The sequence below is a fragment of the Mus caroli genome, chromosome 10 (genome assembly GCF_900094665.2).
Source record: "Mus caroli chromosome 10, CAROLI_EIJ_v1.1, whole genome shotgun sequence".
NCBI classification, from domain to species: domain Eukaryota; kingdom Metazoa; phylum Chordata; class Mammalia; order Rodentia; family Muridae; genus Mus; species Mus caroli.
Genome location: NC_034579.1, coordinates 37,976,272 through 37,999,169, shown reverse-complemented (window position 1 = coordinate 37,999,169; position 22,898 = coordinate 37,976,272). Strand labels below are relative to the sequence as shown.

Genomic DNA, 22,898 nt, shown 5'->3' with positions numbered 1-22,898 from the left:
CACATCTTTGCCCGCGGCAAATTAGTTCCACTTGAAGTCCTTTGTCCTTGACCAAGCGCCCCCTTCTGCCTCCACATCGCGATGGTGGTGTCTGCCGCAGCAGCATCAATTGGATCTCTGGCAAGAGTTAGACCCGAACACCAAAAGCCGAGCCTGGCACCCTGGCTCTAAAACCCTAGCCGGAAATGCCTCTTCTCTCTGTGCACTGAGTTCGAGTTTAAGCTGTGCTGTGAGCAGGGCTCGCTGGCAACCCAAGTTGACTGTCAAAAAAATGTTAATTTTCCCTCCTTGTCATCTAAAAATCCCCAGCATACCCTATACTCGCCCTTGTTTGAAAGACCATAAAGGAGAGGTGGTATGGGACACGGTCACTCGCCTCTCGGTTGTTCCAAGTGGCCTGGCCCTAAGCCTGGTAGTTGCTGTGTGTGCTGCTCTTGGTTCCTTGCCTCCCAGGCTCGGGAAATCCGGGAAAAGTCGCTTTCAGGAGCTGCGGCCTGAGACGCGAGCGTACAGCCCTTTCGAGTTGGAACCCGGTCCTTGGATCTGCAGGGCCAAGCGGCCACAGGGGAGACGCCAGCAGGCACTGCGGCCAGGTGAGGAGGGAGCTGCGGGAAGGGTGGGCTAGCGACCAGGAGGAGCGCTGTCCACCGCTCGCCAGACCCCAGCCTCTAATTCGGTCTGGAGCGCTGGAGGCGCGACCTCTGACCCCCGGCCGGGCCCACGTCCCGAGGAGAGGCTGACAACCTCTTGTTCGACAAGTTCAAGCGGCGGAGGGAGCTTAAATAGAATTAATCTCTTAGAGATCGGAGATCACTGCTCCCTCGGCGCGCGCTGTCCCCGCGCCCTGCCACGACCAACGTGCCAGAGAGCTCTAGGATTTCGGGTAGGCGACCCGGCTGGGGAGGAAGGTGGCGGAGCTCTCCAGAGTCCCCAGGCCTGCAGGGCGAAGCCAGCGACACCCGCTGGGTACCAACCTCAGGAGGGAAGGCTTTTAGGCTTTGCCTCTCCGCTGCTCAGTACACGCAATGGAGGCGAGAGGGACTCCGCCAGCTCCGGGTTGGCCGGTTTTGTTTGCAAGAAGCTGGCGAAGCCCTCCCCGCGGCGGTGCCCAAAGCCGTCACGCCGAGACCGAGGGACCGCCAAGATCCCAGACCAGTCCCCAAGACCGCTCACCGCGACCTCAGGTCTGGCCTTCCATAGATAGTTGCAAAATGAATAAATTACTCACCTCGGGCCAGATCCAAGTTTTACCCAACAGAAGGGGCACGAGACCAACAATGAACCAACTCACATGGCCATGTCCGGGCGCACACAATCATACACAGACACAGCTACCCAATATCTTCCACGAATCTATCTGTCTGGCATTCTGGAGAGAGGGGAAAAGCGTTTTGAGAGAGCCCCGCCACCCCTCCCCTCCTCCCTTCCCGTGAAATATAAAAATTCATATTTTTTTTTATTACAAGAGCGGCTCCGTCCTCACCATCACGCACGCACGGAGCCGCTTGCCCGTATTCACTCTCAACTCCTCAGCTCCGAGAGCGCTTGCATTTTCTTTGGAAGCCGCTTGGAGGTTCATTAATATCATTAGCATTTAACCCCCTCCCTCTTCCCATCTCCTCCCCGCACATGGCTGACGTCAGACCCCGCCAGGAGTTGGGGGAAAAGCTAAGTGGGCCAGGGACGCCCTATTCCCCTCCCCGCGGCTGCCTGTCAGAGCGCTACTGGAGATATTACCAGAGACCGGGCCCGCAGCGACAGGCACAAAGTCACAGGGTAATGAACTTCGGGGACCCTTCGCCGCTGCACGCGCGGCTGTCCCCGGAAACTCGGATCTGGCCACCTCTCCCCTTGGAAGATCTCCCAGCAATCTAGTTTCCCCTCTCCGCGCCCGGGCTCCGGCAGCGAGGAGCTTAATCTGCCTCTGAGACTGCGGCTGTGATTTTCGCCTTTCCGCAGAAGATCTGCAGTCTGCAGAGAGCTGCCCACTCTGCATGCCTGTGTGGAGGGAGAGATTGGAAGCAGTACCAGGCATGGGGAACGAGGGGAACTTCGCCCTCGTTGCTCCGTAGGAAGACCATTTCCGTGTCTCCATCTCTGTCCTTCCATATTCCCCTCGCGCTGTCCTCCCTCTTCAGCCTGTCTGTCCATCTCTCCATCTGTCTGTTCAAGACTGTGTCCACATCAAGCCGCATCCCCAGCAGCTGCAGTTTTGCTAGAGCCGGGAAAGAAACTTAAGGATGCTTACATTTCCACTGTGGAACGAATTCTGAGCGCAGGGGAGAGCAGGGCAGCGCGCAACCAATAGCCACCTGTCTGTCCCGCCCGGGAGCCTCGCAGGCTGGAGGGCGGCTGGAGAGCGGCGGCGGCCGCCGGCGACGTGGGCGCCGTGGGTCGGGAATCCGGCAGTGCCCACCAACCGCTGCGCCCGGGGACCGCCAGCATGAGCAAGCCCGCCGGATCAACAAGTGGGTACCGCTCGGGCAGCCGCGGGGTCCTGGCGCGTGGCCTGGGGAGGGCAGGCTGGGAGGCCGGGATGGTCCTTCTGAGAGCTCTGAATTTGAGCCCCAGAGTGATACTCTCTCGGGCTTGTAAGTCCGTTGGCCTAGCTCTCTTAGACTGTTGCGTTGGAGCGTTTCGTGCAACTAGGAGAGCAATTTCGTTGCTTCTGGATGCTAGTAGCTCTTCCGGGTCTCCCCGGTGTATCAGGAAGGTTGCGACCCGTGGCAGCCCACCGGTCCAGCCTGCTGTTTCTATTTAGCTGCAGGTGCCGAGGGTGGGAGGGGTGAGCCGGGGGCGGGAACTGGGCCGCAGCTCCAGGCGGCCGCACAATAACGCAGCCGCTCAAAAACTCAGAGCTTGCAGCGCGCAAAAGCAACTCTGCAAAAAGCGGATTTCGAATGGAATGCTTTGCACTCCGTTTCCAGCTATTTCAAATAATCCTGCAAAACCGGGAAGCAGAAACCATTTAAAAGTCACATTTTCCTTAATCCTAAATCCGCGTAGGTCATAACTGGGGAATGTAAAGTATGGCGAGCCAGTCTAGCAAAGAGAGGACCAAATCCCTAATCCCAAGGACTTTCGGAGCCGGAGCCCAGCACCGACAGGAGTCTGCGGCCTGCTCACTCCGGGCGCTTCTTCTTCCAGCTTCCTCTCCCATAGACTGCACTGCTGCAACTGATCTCTGCTGACCTCCAAAGACAGGAGTGCAGGGCAGCTGTGCGTGTGCGAGCGCAGAATCTGCAGACCCTCGGAGTGCGTAGGCCTGAGCCGGCGTAGTAGGCGCCTACGAGGTGCAACGGTCTCCCCGGGGCTTTCCAGTTCCCGCCTTCCACAGGCCGGAGGCTGGGAGTTCTAGGGTCTGTGTATAGTGCGCACACCCTGAAACTCGCTAGCCACCGGTGTAGTCCCCCCCACCACCCAATAACATTTTTGGCGCTCTCTATGAGTTCCTTCCCGCCCCCTCCCCCTTCACTCGCCCTCATTGTCCAGGGTCTTTGAAAGTTGGAAGAGTCTTGGTTACTTCTGGGGACTGATAATGAAGTCTCACTTAGGATGGATGCAGTTCCCGCCTCCACCTCTCGCCCCCGTAAGAAGTGGCTTGTGTTTTCATTTTGTGCGCTTGTTTTGATTTGGGTGCTGAGTTTAAAAACTAGAGTAAAGTGAACGTCAACAAAACAGAAAAAGAAAGAAAGAAAGAAAGAAAGAAAGAAAGAAAGAAAGAAAGAAAGAAAGAAAGAAAGAAAGAAAGAAAGAAAAAGAAAAAAGGAAAAAGGTCAGAGATAGGGCCCAGGGAAGGAACCTTCACCACAGCTTCAGTGCACAACCGACTCTTGGGCAGGACCACGGCTTCCATTAGCCTTGGCCTATCCTTGCCCTGGCTGTTCTGAGCTCTGGAAAGTAGTGCAGGCTCAGAAATTAATAATAATAATAATAATAAAATTCTGGGTGAGTATCTTTCCCAAGAGAAACAGGAGACCATTCCTGCTGCATTACAAACCTGCATGCCAGGCAAACACTGAGGTTGAAGGGCCTGGGAGGCCTCCCTGGCACGTTCACCCTGGAACAGCCAAACCTGTCTCTGAGATTTTGAGGAGCTTTGCTCCTTTGAAGCTCGAAGCTTCCAGCGAACTTGAAAAGTGTGTCCTGGGAGGCGAGGGAAGGGACGGGTGCGAAGCTAGGCGTTCAGCTCAGCACCCCAGCTCTGTGAACAAGACAGATGCTGGCTGGCAGACTCTGGACTTGGGAGTCAGGGTGGGCACATGACGTGAGAGTTGAGTTTTCTAGCTTATCAAGCGTTGGATATTGCCCTTGAAGGCCTGGAGACTCCAGTCAGTGCCCGATGGCTTTGAGAAATTTGCTCTCTGGGTCAGGGAGCAGACCCTGCAAAAAGTGCCGCTTCATCCAGGTTTTCAGACCCAGGCTGTGGCCAGCAGAAATTCTGTGGCCCTGCGGTCCAGGCAATGAGGGGACTCTGAGAGCAGCGGGGCCGGTCTGGGCCCTGCGAGGCGGGGAGGTCTTCATCTTCCTTGGCTGGCTGGAGAACAGAGCCTTGTTACCCGGATCCCCGCCTGGGTGGTACCAAGACCCTGACCAGTCACCCTTGCAGCCCAGACTAACTTCTTTCAACAGCCTCTGATGGTAATTACAGTAATCGAAGCTGCCATATATCTTTAGGCAATTATGACCCACAAAAAGCTCCGAGGGGACCCCCTGGGGAGGGAAGTTAAGAACCGTTTTCCAGCCTCAGGAAACTCGCTCGACTCACGTCTGAGTTCGCTCGGCTTGCTAAAAGAGAAGAGCTACGCCGCAGTCAACCAGCTTGTCTGTGACCCCAAGTCACCTTAACGTGGCTGGGTGGTGGAGTCGGAGGCGTCGACCCTCTATGCCCTGGAATTTTCGCTTCCCTCCCTTCTGTGCCCCGCCCCAACCCAGCTCTCAGGCTCTCCTTTGCTTGGATGGGGAAGTCAGCCATTAAGGCCGAGCAGCAAGCCCAAGTGGTGACAATTGGGCATCCTGACCGATGAGCCAGAAAAGGGCCATCCACCTTGAGCTCGTCTTCTCCAGAAATATGTGACCGTAGGCTCCAATCTGGATGGGAAGCCTGGGTAAGCGGCCCGCCACTGCTTCCCCTTTGGGCTCACCCTCAGTGCTGCCGGGACGAGAAGGGCAGCTGGGGCGACAGTGCTCCTGAGCCCTTAATAGGGGGCCCCAAGCGACCAGAGGGAGGAGAACTTTGGAAGATCTGAGCTCTGCGTTCTGTTTCCACGGGGAGTGCTGTGCAGCAGAGCTGGTGGCCGCGCAGTCCAGGCGCGACCGTGAGTTGTTTGGGGAGTAGTGACAGGCCCCAGGGGGTGAAGGACAAGAACTACACTTGATTCACCCCAGCCCCTCCCTTCCCCAACACAATCTCCGCTCTTGCCCTGCGGGAGAGGGGGCGCCCAGGCGGTGGCCGCAGCGCCGAACGCCTCCCCCGCCAGCCTTTGTCGCCGTCCGAATTCCCATGCTACTCTTTTTGACGGGTCACTGGTGGCTCTATAGGCAGGTGCTGCGGCGGGGTTGTAATTACCCGGGCTGAGCCGGGTCCTTACCGACCTCCCCCTGCCGGGCCCCCCGCACTCCCCCCTCCACCTGAGGAAGAGGAGGCCAGGGCCCGGAGTGCAAGCCGTCTCAGGCGCCTTGGGGTTCCCTCGCCTCGGGGCCTCCGCAGACAGCGCCCTCACCTCCCCAGCTCCGTTGGCTCAGCTTCCCACCGCTGCCTCTCCCGCCCCCAATCTGGGTGCTCCCGGGGCTGCTGTGGGGTTCCCACGAGGCGGGAGATAGCCTGGTCCCGGGTCGGAATGCCTTTGACCCGGAGCGATGGGAAAATCAGGTGTTAATTGTTGTTGGCTGTATTTTTTTTTTTAATGATAATGTTAACACGTTTTATAAATATCCCCATTGTTTACGGAAATGTGTCTTCGTCTGTAGCTTGATTCAGGCACTTGTTGGACTCAGGCCTGAGAGAAAACACGCACCCCTTCTTAGTGCCCTCTTCCCAAAGGCCGGCAGGCTTGGAGAGCCCAGGCAAAGTTCTCCTGCGTGGGTAGCAATCCCAGACAAATTAGAGCCAGTCAAAAAAACAAAAAACAAAAAAGCAAAAACAACTCCCCTTTCCTCCAGCAGCAAAAAATGGTGAAGGGAAGAGACCGGTGTTTCGGGCGGAAAGGACTTGGGGGTAAAGGGGGAGAGGTGACTACCTCTGTCTACCCCAACTAGAAAGCCACCAATTGGCTATCTCTGTTCTTGCTCACACCGGTTACTTCCCTCCCCCTCAACTTTTTTTTTTTTTCTGAAAGAAATAATTTCTCAAACTCGCAGCACTAAGCATTTTTTTCCATAGGTAAAAAGAAAGTTGGGCAATTACCACTACCCTTATTATCATTAATAATCTGAGTATTAGCATCACAATAATAACCCTAATAATAACAGCCGCCCGGCTCAGCTCAGAGAAAGCTCGATTGCCTTCCAGCTGCCAACCCGGTTCCAGTCGTGTTTGTTTTTCTTCTTTTTCCCTTTTACATTTCAAGTTTGTCTCCTTGCGCGCTCACTAACAACTTTTTTTTTTCCCCTGTTAAATGCAAGAGCAGAGGAGGGAGGCAGCCAAACTTTCGGCGGAGCAGAAAGGCAGCGGCGGGCCGAGCTGCTGCCCGGGCCTGCTGTAATCTTTTATTCCAAAATGGGTCTCGGCGATTAGAGGAGACCCAAATACATGTAGCGGTGCATGAATAATGCTTATTGTAGGAAGCTGACACTTGCTCAGGGAAAAAAAGTTTGGCTATAAAATCTCTTCATTATTTGCTTTTACTGCAGCCCCGATGCTAATCCCCTCAGAGGTCAGATTGCTTAGCATCTCGCTCCCCCTCTCCCCTTTCCTCCATCTCCTCCCCCCACATCCCCCGCACTCCCTCTCACTCTTTCCCCCTCTCCCCGTCTTTCAGGCCGCATTTTAGATATCCCTTGCAAAGTGTGTGGTGACCGCAGCTCCGGGAAGCATTACGGGGTCTACGCTTGCGACGGCTGCTCTGGATTCTTCAAGAGGAGCATTCGAAGGAATAGGACCTATGTCTGCAAGTCTGGAAACCAGGTACTCCCCAGGGTTGAGCTTAGCGGCTCCCCTCTGCGACGTGCCCCCCACCAATTTCTGCCAAGGCTGCCTCTGAATTCCCTGACCTCGGTCCTTTTGCCTCCTCTGTCTCATCTTTGGGTGGCCCTTTGGCTCTGGAAAGGCCAGATTAGGTTAGGGAAGGCAAATGAGTTTACAGGAGAGAGTCAGAACTCCCACGGTTTTTCTTGGTCACATTTTGACACTGAACAAGGCCCACACCTAGTCTGAAGGCCTGCCCAGAGACAGCAAGGAAGCAAGCAGAAGCCAGCAAGTGGCCCATTAGGCTGCCCACCCTTTGCATTCCCAGTCTTAGCAGCAGCCAAGCTCAGTCTACAACCACTGAGCCATGGCCACCTCCACCTTGAGCTAAGACTCCAGAGTGAACGCTGGATACTCAAAAGCCATGCAGCACCAGATGCTGGGTCCTTTTGGCTCTGCAGATGCTCTGGAAGTAGGCAGGTGTAAGGACTCAGAAAAGTGCAGGGTTGGCTAGAAGAGAAAGCTCAGAGGAAGTTAGGATCCTAATCAAATTGCCCTGCATGTGTTCCTTTTCTGCTTACAGGAAGACCCTGCTGAGTTGCATTTCTGTCTGGCAGGGGCTGACCTATCTCACAGACACGGGGCAGTTAGGAAGTGAGCAGAGCCCAACTATAGCTTCCAGCCAGAGCTAAGTCCATTCCCAGGTCAGACTCATGTTCACCTAAGTGGTCATCTTTCCACTCCACACGTGGCTCATCTTTACATAGAAGCCTCCCCTTCACTCCTCCCAGACTCCTAAGAGTTCCTTGGTTAGGAGGCATCCTCTAGCAACCAAAATAATAATAATAATAATAATAATAATAATAATAATAAACCACCCACTAGTTAATGTATAGAACACAAGTCAACTCACATAGTCATCTGTCACTAGTAAATTATTGTGAGTTCTTGTTCAGATGGACCACTTGCTCTTACCCATTCCTGATAGATTTTGATTGGCAGCACACACACAAGAAGACATGTGCTGGTAGATAAGTTATTTTGAACACCTCACCTGCTTTCTTGGGTTCTCAGTGTCTAGCTCACCACTATCACATTATATACAACATGGGGTTGTGGCCCAGAAGCTCCATGGGTTTGACATTCGTAGAGTGCCGGATCTCTACTTAGAATTCTGTTGTTGTTGTTGTTGTTTGTTGTTGGGAGGTCTTGGTCTATAGCCTAGGCTGGCCTGAAACTCACAATCTTCTTTCAGTCTCAGGTGTAGGTCACCATGCCAGGCCACATTATCTTACACACCTTATACGTGCATCTAGTGCATCTAACAGACAGAATTGGGAAGTCTGAGGTGTTGTGCTTCCAAGAAGGTGGTCACCAATTCAAAGACACTTATATAGCAGTCTGCAGTGATTGCAAAGAGGTGGTAGCAAACCCATCAGGCCCGTGTCCTTTCCTTGGCAAAACGAATAAAGGTGTCAAGTTGAGGCTCCTACTCACTGGCTCCAGATCTCTCCGTGCGTGCATTTGATGGGACTGAAAACCCACTTGAGACATTTTGCCTTTAAACGTTTATCAATATACTGGAGAAGGGATCATTCAAATTGGAGATCCAACTACATTTAATAATAAATCATTTGAAACTCTTTACACTGAGCTATTTTACTGCTGGCCAAAGATGCTGTGATGACTTCTAGGAACTAAAAATCCAAGTTCTTCTCTTGTTCTAAGACTTAAGTAAACACCAATTCAATTTCTTATTAACAGCACTGATGGCATTTAAAAGTCACTGTGAACCTCCATCTACCTTTACTTTAAACAAATCAACATCCTTTGCTTTGGGTTGGTTCAGTGTGTATGTGTGCGGAGTATATGCTGTGAGTTACATCCCCAGCCCGAGGCAATGGACTTTAATTGGTGAAGAAAATTAGATGAGTTGTTCTTGTGTGTAATTTTCCTCATGAATATTTCAAGAAGTAAATATACTCATTCCAACTTCAGTGTTTAAGAATATGTAAAATTGTGAGGCAAAATTAAAATACTTTTCTGTGTATAAAGTACTTGTGCAGAAGGCTAGGAATTTCACTCAGTGCTTCAAAACAAAACATATAGATATTATGTATCTATATACATGCCCCCTCAGTAATGACACGGACACACACAAACACTAAAAAGAAACACTATCCGGGCTGGCTGTGGTGGCCATAGGAGAAGCAGGAGGATCATAGATTTAAGGCCAGCCTAAGCTACACAGTAAATTTCAGATCATCCTGAACTATAGAGCAGGAAGACTCTGTCGCAAAAACCCCATGATCTGGGGATACAGCTCAATGGTAGACACTGGCCCGGCCCTGCATTCAAAACCAGCGCCAGATTACTAAACAGGGGAGGAAGAAGCCTTACTGCTTATGTTTTTGCTCTTGTTGTTGTTGTTTTTCTTGGTTTTGTTGCTGTTGTTTGTATTTTGAGACAGGGTCTCACTCTGTAGTCCTGGCCACCCTGGTCTCACCAAAATCTGTCTCTGTCCCCCTAGGTGCTAGAATTTAAGTTGTGCACCACCACTCCCAGCTAAATCGTCTTTTTATAGACTCCCCTCCCCCACACATATACAATTACATAAGACATTTGTATGCTTATCCCTGTCAGAAAAATATTCGTAAAGCAGCAACTGTTTACCCCCATTATCTGGCTGATTCTTCACTCTACCTTACCCTCTTCTCTGGCACTGTCTCCCGAATCTTCCTGAGTTTTCCTCTGCCCTTCAACTCTGCCCTCCCCCACACTCTCTCTGTGGGCCTTTCCCTTCTAAACACCCTGGCTTTCACCCACATTCCAGGGATGGCTATTCCCGGTAGATCTAGGCTGAGACCCATCCTTAGTACCTCAGGGTTGACTCTGCTTTGTGGTTGTGCAAGGATGGCTTAACTACAAAAGGAAAGGACCTAGAGGTGCAAAGAGTAAGTGGTGTCTACTTATCAGATCAATGGGCTCACTCGGAGGTTGGCAGCAAGCAATAGCTACAGGCTGGCTAGCTTCTGGCTGAGTTCAGGACCAGGTCGCTGTCTTCGGTCCTGAAAAAAAAAACGTCATCTGCGCGTTGTTCCGCTACTGTTTGCTTCTTGAGCTTCTTCTCTTGGCCCGAGGACATCTCGAGAATCAGGAAAAACTTTTCTCTTTGTCCAATAACTTGAGGTCGAGGACTGATCTTCTTGTCTCAACCCTGGGAATCCCAGACCCTCACTTACCTGGTAATGCCCAAGGTCCTCCCAGGTCATTGGGTCCAGACATCGGCCCTGAGTTGGGGGCTGGCCAGAGTCCCCACGCTGGGCCTCACACCCCAGGATGGTTCTAGTCCCCACCTAAGGGCTATGGGGAGCTCTGACTGCCTTCGGTCTGTTTCAGGGAGGATGCCCCGTAGACAAGACACACAGAAACCAATGCAGGGCGTGTCGACTGAAGAAGTGTTTGGAAGTCAACATGAACAAAGATGGTAATCAGTACATGCTTTTATTCTTCTAATTTTGATTGGGTAGTAAGTAAATTATATGTACAGAAAATAGATGGCACTCCTATGCATGTAAATCATTTCCCCAACAGAACTCTCCTCTCCAGATGCTGGGGACTGGCCTCAGGCTGTGAGTTGTAGCCTCTCTGCAGCAGTCCCCAGCTGACCCCACAGTATTCCAGGAAGCCCCATACCCACATGGGAAACTTGCGCCCCAAACGCACACTCACCAAGGCAGTGCTTGAGGGCAAGAATCCCATGCCCAGCTGCATATTTCCTGCTTAGGATCTTAACCCTGTTTCTCACCTCTTCTTGCAGTCTTTTGTAACCTCCCTAAGATCTCATGATCAAGTTTTTATGGAATTCTCCAAGCACAGAGAGAGGAAAGTGGGAGATTTCCGGTCCTCGTTGGCAAATTCAGTATAGCCATTGAGTTGGCCTTAAGCTTTCCAATAGCCTTTTCGGTGGACCAGAAGAGAGAGAAGGGGGGTTGGCTAAAGAAGAAGGATGACACACAGGGGTGTGTCACACATCCGGGGCGTGCCCACATCCCGGGGCCCAAAGTCAAGCCAGACCTGGGTCCTAAATAAGTTCAGGATTTAGATAAAGCTTCAAGCTGCATTTCCCAGCCTTCCTCAGGTCTGGGCTTTGCAAGGACATCCCTGGGCCTAGGAGAAGGTGGAGGAGAGCCTGGGGTGGCTGTGTAGTGAGTCTTGCGGTGGAGGCTGCCTGTCTGGAATGCCCTCTCTCTGGCTGCTCAGGAAGCAGGAGGGAGCGTCCAACCTGTTGAACTTATGTATTGACAACTTGTCATGCTCTGCGGGTGGAAGATTGCCCTGAATTAATTTGTTTGTTTAAACTGTTGGTGGTAATTGTCACTTCTCGCACACACGTTCAAGACAGCTCGCCCCTGTCCCATCCCCCATCTTTCCTTGAGCTCAAGTCTTTTTTGGGGGGAGGCTTGGAGGCCAAAGCCACTTGTGGGGGGGACACCTGCAGGTGGGGGGAGTCCATCTCTGTGACTCTGATTACGTGTGATCCTCCCTTTCTTGATAGTGGAAGCGAGAGCACCTTGTGATTTTGGAGACCCTGAGGGTCCTTGGTTTCCCTGAGATGCCTGGGTGGGAAGGACCGCTGAGCATTTCCCTCACTCTTGTCCATCTCAGATCCCTGCTTCCCACCCGTGCCGGGAAAACGTGCCCAAGCGCCCTGCAACACGTGCCCTCTCTCTTCTTCACCTCTGCCCCTTGGTAACCTTGCGGGTGGGTCTATAAGTGAAGATGGAGACGCAGCCCGCTGCATCCAAGTGTCACCGCGCCTTTAATCCCAGGCATGTGTCCATCTGTTTGTCTCTGTAGCTGTGCAGCATGAGCGGGGTCCTCGGACGTCCACCATCCGCAAACAGGTGGCTCTCTACTTCCGTGGGCACAAGGAAGACAATGGGGCCGCTGCGCACTTCCCCTCCGCAGCGCTGCCAGCCCCTGCTTTCTTCACAGCGGTCACGCAGCTGGAGCCGCACGGTCTGGAGTTGGCCGCTGTGTCTGCCACTCCTGAACGGCAGACTCTCGTGAGCCTGGCTCAGCCCACGCCCAAGGTTAGTGGCTTTGCTGGGTCCAAAGAGACTCCTCTTAGGCAAAGGGAGGGGGAGGCCACGCTCAGTTCTGAGCTGAGCCGCGGTCTGGGAAAGATGAAGGAATTCCCAGACGCTCTCTCTGAGTCTCTTGCTCCTTCTGTTGAGCCAAAGATGCTGATGTTTGGCTCAACCTACAGTAGACCACTCTCTGGGCACTACAAACGCACGCACACTCCTGAGGATGGGGGTGGGTGCGGGGGTGGGGAGCCAGAAACCTGCACCTTTAGGAACGCTAAATCGGTTGGTGAGTGGAGCTGTCTAATCTCAGAGTGCAGCCTCAGGTGCTCCCAGGGGCCAGAACAGACTAGAACAGAAGTTGGCTCCACCTGGATGAGATGCCCCGGGATCTATAATCTTGGACGATTTCAGCGCAAGAGAGAAAATGTAGAAATCCCTGTTAAAAAGACTGTATTCTTTGTTCTGCCCTTACCCACAATCAAGGATCCCCCGGGTTGGTCCTGTGGGCAGGGTCGCAGCCTGACAGACCTGGGAAGGCTGCCATCTAGGGACTGCATTTCAGGCCTCGAGTTGATTCCTCCCAAGGCTCCCACTGAAGGGGAAGAACCTAGGATTTCCCCCCAGAGGAGGCCAGCTGCAGCCTCACACTGCAGGGAAGCCAAACACCTGGGCACATACACACGCACAATATTTAATATTGCTTTCTTACCCTTGATATGTATAATAAGCTCTGGAAAGTAGTGTTATGAATATGTTGTCAGTTATGAATGGGAATGCTCTGTGAATGATTAAGATGTCTAATTGAAATATTTCCATAATATACTAATCCTTTCTAAAAATACTCATATGCATATTTGTGTTTGGGATGCCTATTAATTTATACTTTTTTCTCATCTATTTTTATTTACACAAATGCAAGCAGTTCTTGTCTAAATTGGGAGCCAGGCCTGGAACTTGGCTCAGCCCAAGAAATTTTTTATTGCAGGGGACAGAATAGCCAGACACCCCTTTGGAAGACAGAAACCCCCAAAGAAAGCAAACATGCTTCCCCCAATAGACAAGATTTCTCAAACCCTGTAGATAGAGATGTTTGAAGGCAACTGAATGTTTAACCAGAGCAGCTCAGCCTCTGTTTCACCAATGCATTGAAATGTCAGCTGTTTTTGCAAAGCTGGGGTTCCCTCACTTGCAGTATTTGTCTTTCTTCCTCCTCTCAGTATCCCCATGAAGTGAATGGGACCCCAATGTATCTCTACGAAGTGGCCACTGAGTCCGTGTGTGAATCAGCTGCCAGGCTTCTCTTTATGAGCATCAAGTGGGCAAAGAGTGTGCCAGCCTTTTCCACTTTGTCTTTGCAAGATCAGGTACGACCAGGGGTGTGTGTTAAAGGAAGCAAGGGTGCTCAGCCTTGTGAGCTGGACATTGCCTGTATATACCAGCAAGGCAAGCATGCTTTCGGAACCACAAGGAAGCCACTTATCTTTAACAGTATCATTCTAGAGTTCCAAAATATTTATGGAATAATTAGTTAGAAATGTAACTACGCCCAGGCAGTGGTGGCAGACACCTTCAATTCCAGCACTTGGGAAGCAGAGGCAGGTGGATCTCTGAGTTCAAGGCCAGCCTGGTCTACAGAGCAAGTTCCAGGACAGCCAGAGTTACACAGAGAAACTCTTACCTTGAAAAAAGAAAGAAAATGTAACTACATTACTTCAGGATAGCCAGATGTGCTCTAGGTAAAACACATACAGAAGTACATTATATCTTTTTACAGTTTCATTGAGACATCAAATTTAAAATCTTCAGTGTTCCCTAACACTGGTGACAAGCCAGGCTCAGGAAGCACAACTGTGATCCCCACTCAGCCTCACTCAGGAGGTGAGGCAGGAGGTGAGGCAGGAGGTGAGGCAGGAGGTGAGGCAGGAGGTGAGGCAGGAGAGCCTTGAGTTTGCAGCCATCTTGAGCTACAAGGAAAACCATTGATACAATGATGTTTTCTTACAAACACTCAAGCTGAGAGGAGTAGAAGGTGGCAAAAGAATTTCCAACCCGGTGAGATTTTGTATCTTCAACTGTTTACTCTCCACTGTGATATGCACAGTTTTGGCTACAGATTTATCACCATGTAGAACCAGGAGATGCTGTGCACCTGTCTTGTTAACTAGTCTCTTGTTAGGTTTGTTCCTGTTGGTCTGTTTGGAGGCCTTGCTGGAGATCAAATCCAGGGCCTCGTGTGTGAGAGAAGCGTGATATTGCTGGATGACACTCCTGCTTTCTTTCTTGACTCTTTCACTGCTTTTAGAGCTTTCGGGAAAAAAACAAAAAACAAACAAAGCAATTCTACATAATTCTTTAGTTATAAACAGTGTTCAAAAGTAAGAAAATTATGTATTGGAAAACTTTGCATTTTAGCAAATCCCATACATTTTGTTGTTGGGAATATAAAAATTATTTAAAATGCCATTATGACATAATTACATTTCTTTTTTTCTGTTGTTGTTGTTGTTGTTGTTGTTGTTGAGATAAGCTTTCTCTGTGTAGTCTTGGCTGTTCTGGAACTTGATTTATAGCCCAGGCTGGCCTTGAACTCACAGAGCTTCACCTGCTTCTGCCTTCCAAGGGCTGGATTAAAGGCATTTGCCACCACCACCTGGCCATAATTATTTCTAACTAATGACTCCATAGGTAGATGCATCTTTGTCAATGTATTTTTTAATCTTTTTTTTTTTTTTTTTTTTTTTTGGTTTTTCGAGACAGGGTTTCTCTGTACAGCCCTGGCTGTCCTGGAACTCACTTTGTAGACCAGGCTGGCCNCACTTTGTAGACCAGGCTGGCCTCGAACTCAGAAATCCACCTGCCTCTGCCTCCCGAGTGCTGGGATTAAAGGCGTGCACCACCACGCCCGGCTGTATTTTTTAATCTTAAGAGAAAGAAAGAAGGGCTGGAGAGATGGTCTAGCAGTTAGGAGTGCTGGCTGTTCTCCCAGGGGCTCTGTAGTCAATTCCCAGCACCTACACAGCAGCAGCTCACATCTGTCCATGATTCCAGTTCCAGGGGATCTGACGCCCTCACACAGATGTGCATGTAGACAAAACACCAGTGCACATAAAATAAAAATAAAAATTTTTTTAAAAACAGAGGAAGAAAGAATCAGGGCAACCACAGTCATAGGCTCTCGAGAGCACTCACAGAAATGTAGTGATGGTCCTTTCCCCAAAGGCTAATATGTTTTTTTTTCTTTTTCTTTTTCTTTTTCTTCTTCTTTTCTTTCTGGTCAAACCTGGACTTTGCACATGCTCAGTGGGTGCTCAGCGAATGCTCTGACGCTGTTACACATGGATCCCTGATACAGAGTTCTTAAAGCAGAGGGTTTAGCTCTTTTCATAGCTAACTAATCATAAGCGCATCCTTCCAGATGCTTCTTCGAGGAGGGCGAAGGATGTGCCAAACACATGTGATCTCCTAGCGTGAGATATGCCCACAATTACTGTTTACCTCTCATTTAAAAACATTTCCTGTATTTGATGCAGAAAAAAAAAAAAAACCTTAATTTTGAATGCATTTAAAAATTAAGCATTTTGGTCTAATTGTGAATTTAGTTACAAACCTTCATGAGTCTCAGCGCACGTGCACATACATGTATGTATAAATTGGCTACTTTTTCTGAAAACAAGAATTTGTAGACTCTAATCCTAATAAAATTCACTTTTTGTCTGCCACTTAGCCTTTGGCTAGAAACCCTTCAATGATAAGCAAACTACAGTGAAGTGGAATTCAGTATATTAATTTGGAAAAGGAGCCAGATTTTCATTTTAAATATTCAGTAGCACATTTTATTAGAATGAAGATGGCGGGCACCTTGATGCTGTCCACTTATGAGCCTCAGAAAAATCAGGCAGGGAGAGGAAGTAAACGCAGCAAAACCCGATTAACATAATTACACCCTGATTTTCCCTCCCTCGCCTCCTGGGAATTAGTGAATTCTCCCTCTCCAGGAGGATGGGAACCCTGACCTAGGAGCTCAGCCAGCCTTCAGGGTTTCACACCAGAGCAGCCTACCTGCTCAGCAGCTGCTAGTTTCTAGGTGGCCAGCAGGTTGAAGCAAGGACATGAGGGGTTAACTCTTTCCTGAGGGGATTGAACTGTGATGAGCTGGAGGGGCTGACTCTGAAATGCCTCTGTGTGTGTCTATAAGCACCGCTTCAAAAAGCAAAATGTGGGAGATAGGGGGGAAATAGATTATTTGGGGGGAAAAATGTACCAAGACAGGCATTTAAAACACTTTAACGGAAATTTACATATGGAAATTGTTTATAAATTTATAAATTGCACACTATATTATATTATACATCTATTGTATGACAGCTGATGCTTTTGGAAGACGCATGGAGAGAACTGTTTGTTCTAGGAATAGCACAATGGGCCATTCCGGTTGATGCTAACACTCTACTGGCTGTATCTGGTAAGAATTGCACAATTTAATGACTTTGTTGTAGAAATTACCATAAAAATACATTACTGAAAAAAGAATAACATGTAAAGAATAACAAATTCCCGCAGAACAATAGAGTCTACCTGTCATTTATAAATCTATATTTAAATGCAAATAATGTTGTTCCGTTGTATTCATGACTGCTTGCATTGTTATTTAAATGCAAATTACTGTGTTTGTTATCATCCAAGAGAAGATTTTATATTAACTTTCATACAATATAGCCAGTTTACATGGAACCAGATATCTCGGAGTGACAATTGGATAGATATTGATATGCAGGATTTTGTCAAAAATCAATATTAAAACATGAAAATGCCTTCATAGTAGAGGATTTATCCCAGATTTCAATTCTAGGCATGAATACTGACAACACAGACTCCCAGAAGCTGAACAAGATCATATCTGAAATACAGGCTTTGCAAGAGGTGGTGGCTCGGTTCAGACAGCTCCGATTAGACGCCACTGAATTTGCCTGTCTGAAATGTATTGTCACTTTCAAAGCTGGTAAGCAGGCACACACCCCTACCTCTTGCCACCCTATTAATGAAGCTACTTCAGAGCCTAGCCTAGACTGACCTATGGAGGGGGGGGAGAAGGAGAAACATGGGAGGAGGTGAGGTGGTGTTTTCACAGAAGTGACATTCCAAGGTTGGCAACTTGCTTGCTCATTCATCACCTGTTCAGTGTGCCCACGGTACTCCCTGCCATCTCTCACAGTTTCCTGGTCTCCATTTCTAGTTCCTACACACAGTGGTTCTGATCTGAGAAGTTTCCGGAATGCTGCCGCCATTGCAGCTCTCCAAGATGAGGCTCAGCTAACTCTCAACAGCTACATTCATACCAGGTGACCGCTATTTGCTGGGAACGTGTACTTAAGAAAATTGCCTCCATTGTGAGTGCTCCAGCAGGCTGTAAGAAGCCAGTTCAAACGTCCTGGCTAATTATCCTGTTGCCAGCCAGTTAATTGAGTTAGAATCCATGTTCTCACCTGTCTCTAGAGGGGAGGGTGAGAAGGGCAAATTGAATTAGGTGATGTGTGTGTGTGTGTGTGTGTGTGTGTGTGTGTGTGTGTGTGTGGCGCATTGTCGGGCACAGTACGCTGTTCTGGCTGAACAAGCTGACCAACCAAGAGGATCCATGCGTTTGTGAGTCTAGGCATGGAGAAAGTCAAAAAGCACTGCAGTCCGAAACACTGAGTTAGAAAAGGCACAGATCATTCCTTAGACAGGAGCGTTCCTTCATAGGCCAACCCCAAGTTCAAGGAGCGCAGAGCTTTTAGCCATCTTTGCTCCGGTCATGACTGTTACTTGCTCTTAGTGGTTGGTGTCTGCTGAGTTATCTAGGGTCCCAGCACCCACAACTTTACCTCCGTCTAAGCAGGGCCCTCTAACTGATGCAGAATATTGGTAGAAACTCTCCAACTTGGAAGATCAATAATGTCCCCCCAGCCCAGCACCAGTGTGGTCTTTACCAATCTATTTCGAGGCACAAAAAGGCAGGTTTTAAAAAGAGTAGTGAGACCTGTTTAGCTTCCTAAGTTAGGAGTGTGGTGGATCTGAGGTTGGAGTAGAATGGAGACTAAGAGATAATGTTGATCATCTCAACAGTAGCCACAGATACCCCGTGGAGGTAAGCGTATGGGCAAGGGCCATTAATGCCTCCCTCACTAAGGGAGAAGTCCCAAGTCAGCAGTATCCATTTAGATGCTAGGACATCCCTATTCGTGTCATATATCACCCTTTCAATGTTGAGGGAATAAAAGTGTACTGCATTTTTTAAACAAACAAAAACCACTGAAATGACCTGGCTTGGTAGTTTATGTATGTACGCTTTCCCACAGTAAAGTGCCACGGCTGGAGATGTAAAATCCACTTTGAACTATAGAATATAAATCGGAAGCACTTAATTTTGTAATTCAGAATTACAAAATGGAACAGGACCTAATCTGAGCATGTTTCTCCCATTAAGCTCTGACTTGTATATCACAACTAACCTCTGACTCTGTGAGCTGGGAGTATATTCAGAACACTGAGCAGAAAACATGGAATTCAGTTACTGGTTCAGCCCAGCCTGTGCACAAGTGGGGTGGTGTAAATTATCTCCAAGGTCAAGAGACTGCCCTTACCATTGTGTGAAGCAGACAGAAACACCACCTTCAGTTCATACAGGAGAGAGGGAAGAATGGGAGAGAGAAATTCTAGTTGGGAAAGAATAAAGCAGACTCAGCCCCAGAAAGGGTTGGCTAATGAAGAGGGCACGTGGGAGGGGCTTCTTGTGGTGGAAGGATTTCAGTAAGGAAGTGTGAGTGCAGCCCCGGGGGTGGGGTGCCACCAGAGGTGGTGTGTGAGGTGCCAGAGGACCTCAGAGATGGCTCAGTACTACAGGAGCTTCTGGGGTAGGGTGGCCTGGGAGAATCCCACCCCTGCTTATCACTGTCTAACCCTGGAACTGGAGTTATAGACAGTGTGAGCTGCCATGTGGGTGGTGGGGATTGAACCTGGGTCCTCTGGAAGAGTAGCCTGTGCTCTTAACCACTGAGCCATCATCTCTCCAGCCTCCCCCTCCCCCCCCCCCCCACCAGTCACTTATTCTCTACAGTTTGACCAGTTGTCTCTGCGGTATCATCTACTGATCTCCTGGAAAAAGCAGCCCCCTGGTGAGAGCTGGGAGCTACACTAACTATGGGTAAATGGATAAAAATTAGGAGAGCAGTTTGATAGTGTTCAATTACCAACATAATACTAGGAGGCTCTTCTCTAAAGTGTATGACCACCTTAGTCACAGGTTCTTAGTCCAGTTAACACAGTACCAGGCATGAGTTCATCTTGGAGCGGTCCTTAAATCCACTACAAAATAATCTTGAGCAGCCAGATAATGGACACACGCATTGTTTTGTTTCTAGGGACTCTACTGCGTGTGTAGTAAGCTGTTCTTACTGACAGAGTGGCCAGCTCTTTCCTAGCTAGAGAGTAAGAGGAGTGGAAGGGATGAGTAGCTGACCCACTTGCCAGACAGTCAGGAGCTGACACTTGGCTTGGGTGTGGCTCTGTGACAGAGCACTTGATCGCTGTGCACACACAAGGCTCTGGGTTCATTCCAGCGCAAGCATAAGGCAGTTGGCTGCCTGTGGTTTCTGGATTCTCCCAGGTCCATCCTTTCCAGAACGTGTTGTTTTCTGCAGCAGCTTCTCACAGTAGGGAAGGGTTGGTGTATTGGGCAGATGCCACGGACAGAGTAGACACTTTAGGCATCCCTGCTACCTCACCTGAGCCCAATCTGGAGAGAGAAACAGAACCTCAGAAGAGAGAAATGACCAAAACTAAAGGAAAGCCTAGCAGATCGCTCAGCCAACAGAGCAAATGGTGAAACTTAGCTGTTTTGCTTTTCTGTTTGTTAATGAGGTTGTTTGGTATTTTTGTTTAGTTGAGCATTTTGCTTTTGTTTTTGTTTTTGTTTGGTTATTGCTGTCTGAATGAGGGTCTCATTCTATAAGCCAGACCTACCTTGATTCACTATCACTGTATATAGTCCAGGCTAGTTTTAAACTCAAGGCAACCATTCTTTCTCGGCTTCCCAGGTCCTAGGGTTATGGGGATGAGCCACCATATCTAACATTTTTTTTAACCCTAGATAAATGTCATCATTTCTGTATTCCTTAGTAGGTGTGCTCTGGTGCCTTGTCCCTGAGTTCCTATAAAACTTGATACTGTGAGATCCAAACAGTCAGAGTGATTTATACACTTTGTGTCTGGCTGGACGAAGTTCTTCTTTGTCTAGAGCAATAAGGTGAACATGGAAGTTGTTCTCCTTGAGTCCCTCTGTAGTGTGGGGCTACTGGGCAGTTAAGCACAGTTCGCAAGGTCCTGTGAAGGATCTCTCCGTTTCTGGCACCTGTGGCAGAGGTGGAACACGGATCAGCCACACAAGTGTCTCTGGAGCTCAGTTTTAGGTAGCTTTTTCTTAGTGAAGGGACGCTTTTCTGCAAAGGGCGTTGATGCCCGTGTCCAAACCATTGGCTGGAGTAGGATCAGGGTTTGAGAGGTAGGACATAGCATCTAAAGACAGCGGGGGAAATGAACGTGCACATCTGAGTGCAAATGTATGTTGAACATCAAGTAAGGACATTGTTAAGCAATTTTTCCCATCTTTAATTATATGCCAATTTCATTGACATGAAAGTTGGGTGGCACTGCCACCCAACAGAACTTAGTCTTTAATTTGCAGTGTAATAAGGGTGGAATTATTCCTGAGAGTGACAAAGTATAATGCCTGAATGATAATTTAGAGAATTGCTTAGCAAAAGAAGCCATTTTATTTGAGAGAAATCGTCTGCTCAAGAGTGTTGAGAATTTAAAAATATGAATTCCACTGCCAACTTCATAATCAACCCTATGGTCATTCCCTACAGTGATAGCATTGCGTTTATTATGTGGCTAAAATTAGCATCAGGTGTCTTAAGGCTGATTTTTCTAGAAATAAAAATGTACTCCCTTTGCTAACATTGAGATAGAAAGAATGGTATTGATGGATGATGGATGGATGGTGGGTGGGAAGATGGATGGAGGATGGATGGATGGATGGATGGATAGATGATGGGTAGGTGGGTGGATGGATGATAGATTGAGTGAGTGAGCGAGCGAGCGAGCAAGCATGTGATTTGGGCAGTGTTTTTCCTGTTTTGGAGGATTCCAGTAGTCATCCTGTGAAACAGACAGAGACACCTGTCCTGAAGTCTGCTGTGGGGACAATATGTTTCTGAAGAGGCTCTGGTCAGCAGTTCCCTGGGAGATGATGTGTGTTCAAGCATAAGTTGTGAATGGCTGTTTGTGTGGGGCTCTGACATCAATTTCCTGCCTTCTCCTATTGCAGATACCCCACCCAACCCTGCCGATTCGGGAAACTCCTGTTGCTTTTACCAGCTTTACGGTCAATTAGCCCATCCACCATAGAAGAAGTGTTTTTCAAAAAAACCATCGGCAATGTGCCGATTACGAGACTACTTTCAGATATGTACAAATCCAGTGACATCTAAGGGCTCCAGTACCCACTTTTCCAAGATGGGGCAGTATTAGATGGACATCTACATGCAGGTCAAACCTCAAATAAAAAGACTTTCTGGAAGGAAAAACTTGGGAGGGAGTGGCCTTCAGGAAAAAAATGCCAACGGACTCAAAACAACAGCTATGACCTGCTGTCCCCCTGAAACAGGACAGCTGGAAAGGCCAGGTGGTTACAACAGTTATTGTCACCATGCCCTGGGATGGGGTGAACTGGGCTCACCAGCACAGGCTGAACCAGGCGTTCTGCCTCTGACCTGGAAGATCCCGCTGAATCATTCAAAGCTGAAAGACAAGCCATGCTTTCTTCTCCTTCATAGCACATAAAGTCAGTTGATCAACAGTAGCTTTTTGTGTGACACCATCATATACTGCAGCCTTCAGGACTCGGTTGGGTTGGAACATTTACTTAAAAAATAATGCTTAGGTTTTAAATCAAAAGTATTATCAAGCGTTTTCCTTCTATCATAATACTTCATTAAGTGGCCTTCAGAACCAAGCGAGTAAGCGAAACGTAGCTTATGCTGTGTGATTTCCTTTCCCTCCTCCTCCTCCCCTTTCTGGTTATTTTCTCTTTCTCTTTCTCTTTCTCTTTCTCTTTCTCTTTCTCTTTCTCTTTCTCTTTCTCTTTCTCTTTCTCTTTCTCTTTCTCTTTCTCTTTCTCTTCCTCTTCCTCTTCCTCTTCCTCTTCCTCTTCCTCTTCCTCTTCCTCTTCCTCTTTCTCTTTCTCTTTCTCTTCTCTATTTTCTTCTCTCTTTTCTCTTCTTTCTTCTCTTCTCATACCGTAGGCCAGGCAACCTCATTAAAGGAACTGACGACAATGGCACTTCTCGGCAAGACTTCAGGGTGAGCAGCATGGTGAGACACAACAGCTCTACAGAGAACCTCCGTCCAAGGAGGAGGAGTCCGGACAGCAAAACCAAATGATGTCGAACCAGGTGATTAGGTGAGGTGGTCGCTGTCCCGTCATCAAAGTGCTGAAACCAAAGGCCATAGGGTCAGCGAGTCACACCAGACAGTGAACAGGGACACAAGCCAGAAAGAACTTCAAGGAGATGCGTGCTAAACAGACTCCTGAACATTCCATTGCTAACAGCCTGAGACTCTTGGATGCCTTTCAGAAAACT

General features: G+C 48.9%; 1 protein-coding gene across 1 annotated transcript; it reads left to right on the top strand.

The window, feature by feature from the left end:
• The first annotated feature begins 2,114 nt into the window (after positions 1–2,114).
• Nr2e1 (nuclear receptor subfamily 2 group E member 1) lies at positions 2,115–21,988 on the top strand. Its single transcript, XM_021175021.2, has 9 exons — positions 2,115–2,468; positions 6,981–7,126; positions 10,526–10,613; positions 11,987–12,222; positions 13,437–13,583; positions 16,585–16,681; positions 17,069–17,218; positions 17,453–17,558; positions 21,584–21,988. Exons 1-9 carry the CDS (start codon positions 2,444–2,446, stop codon positions 21,744–21,746), a joined length of 1,158 nt encoding a protein of 385 aa, XP_021030680.1. The 5' UTR covers positions 2,115–2,443; the 3' UTR covers positions 21,747–21,988.
• The last annotated feature ends 910 nt before the right edge of the window (positions 21,989–22,898 follow it).

Excerpts from the sequence above, each read along its gene's own strand:
- Nr2e1 (XM_021175021.2), top strand. The coding sequence starts at position 2,444 with ATGAGCAAGCCCGCCGGATCAACAA. Across the intron at positions 7,127-10,525 it reads TCTGCAAGTCTGGAAACCAG|GGAGGATGCCCCGTAGACAA; the intron begins GTACTCCCCAGG and ends GGTCTGTTTCAG. Across the intron at positions 16,682-17,068 it reads CACTCTACTGGCTGTATCTG|GCATGAATACTGACAACACA; the intron begins GTAAGAATTGCA and ends TTTCAATTCTAG.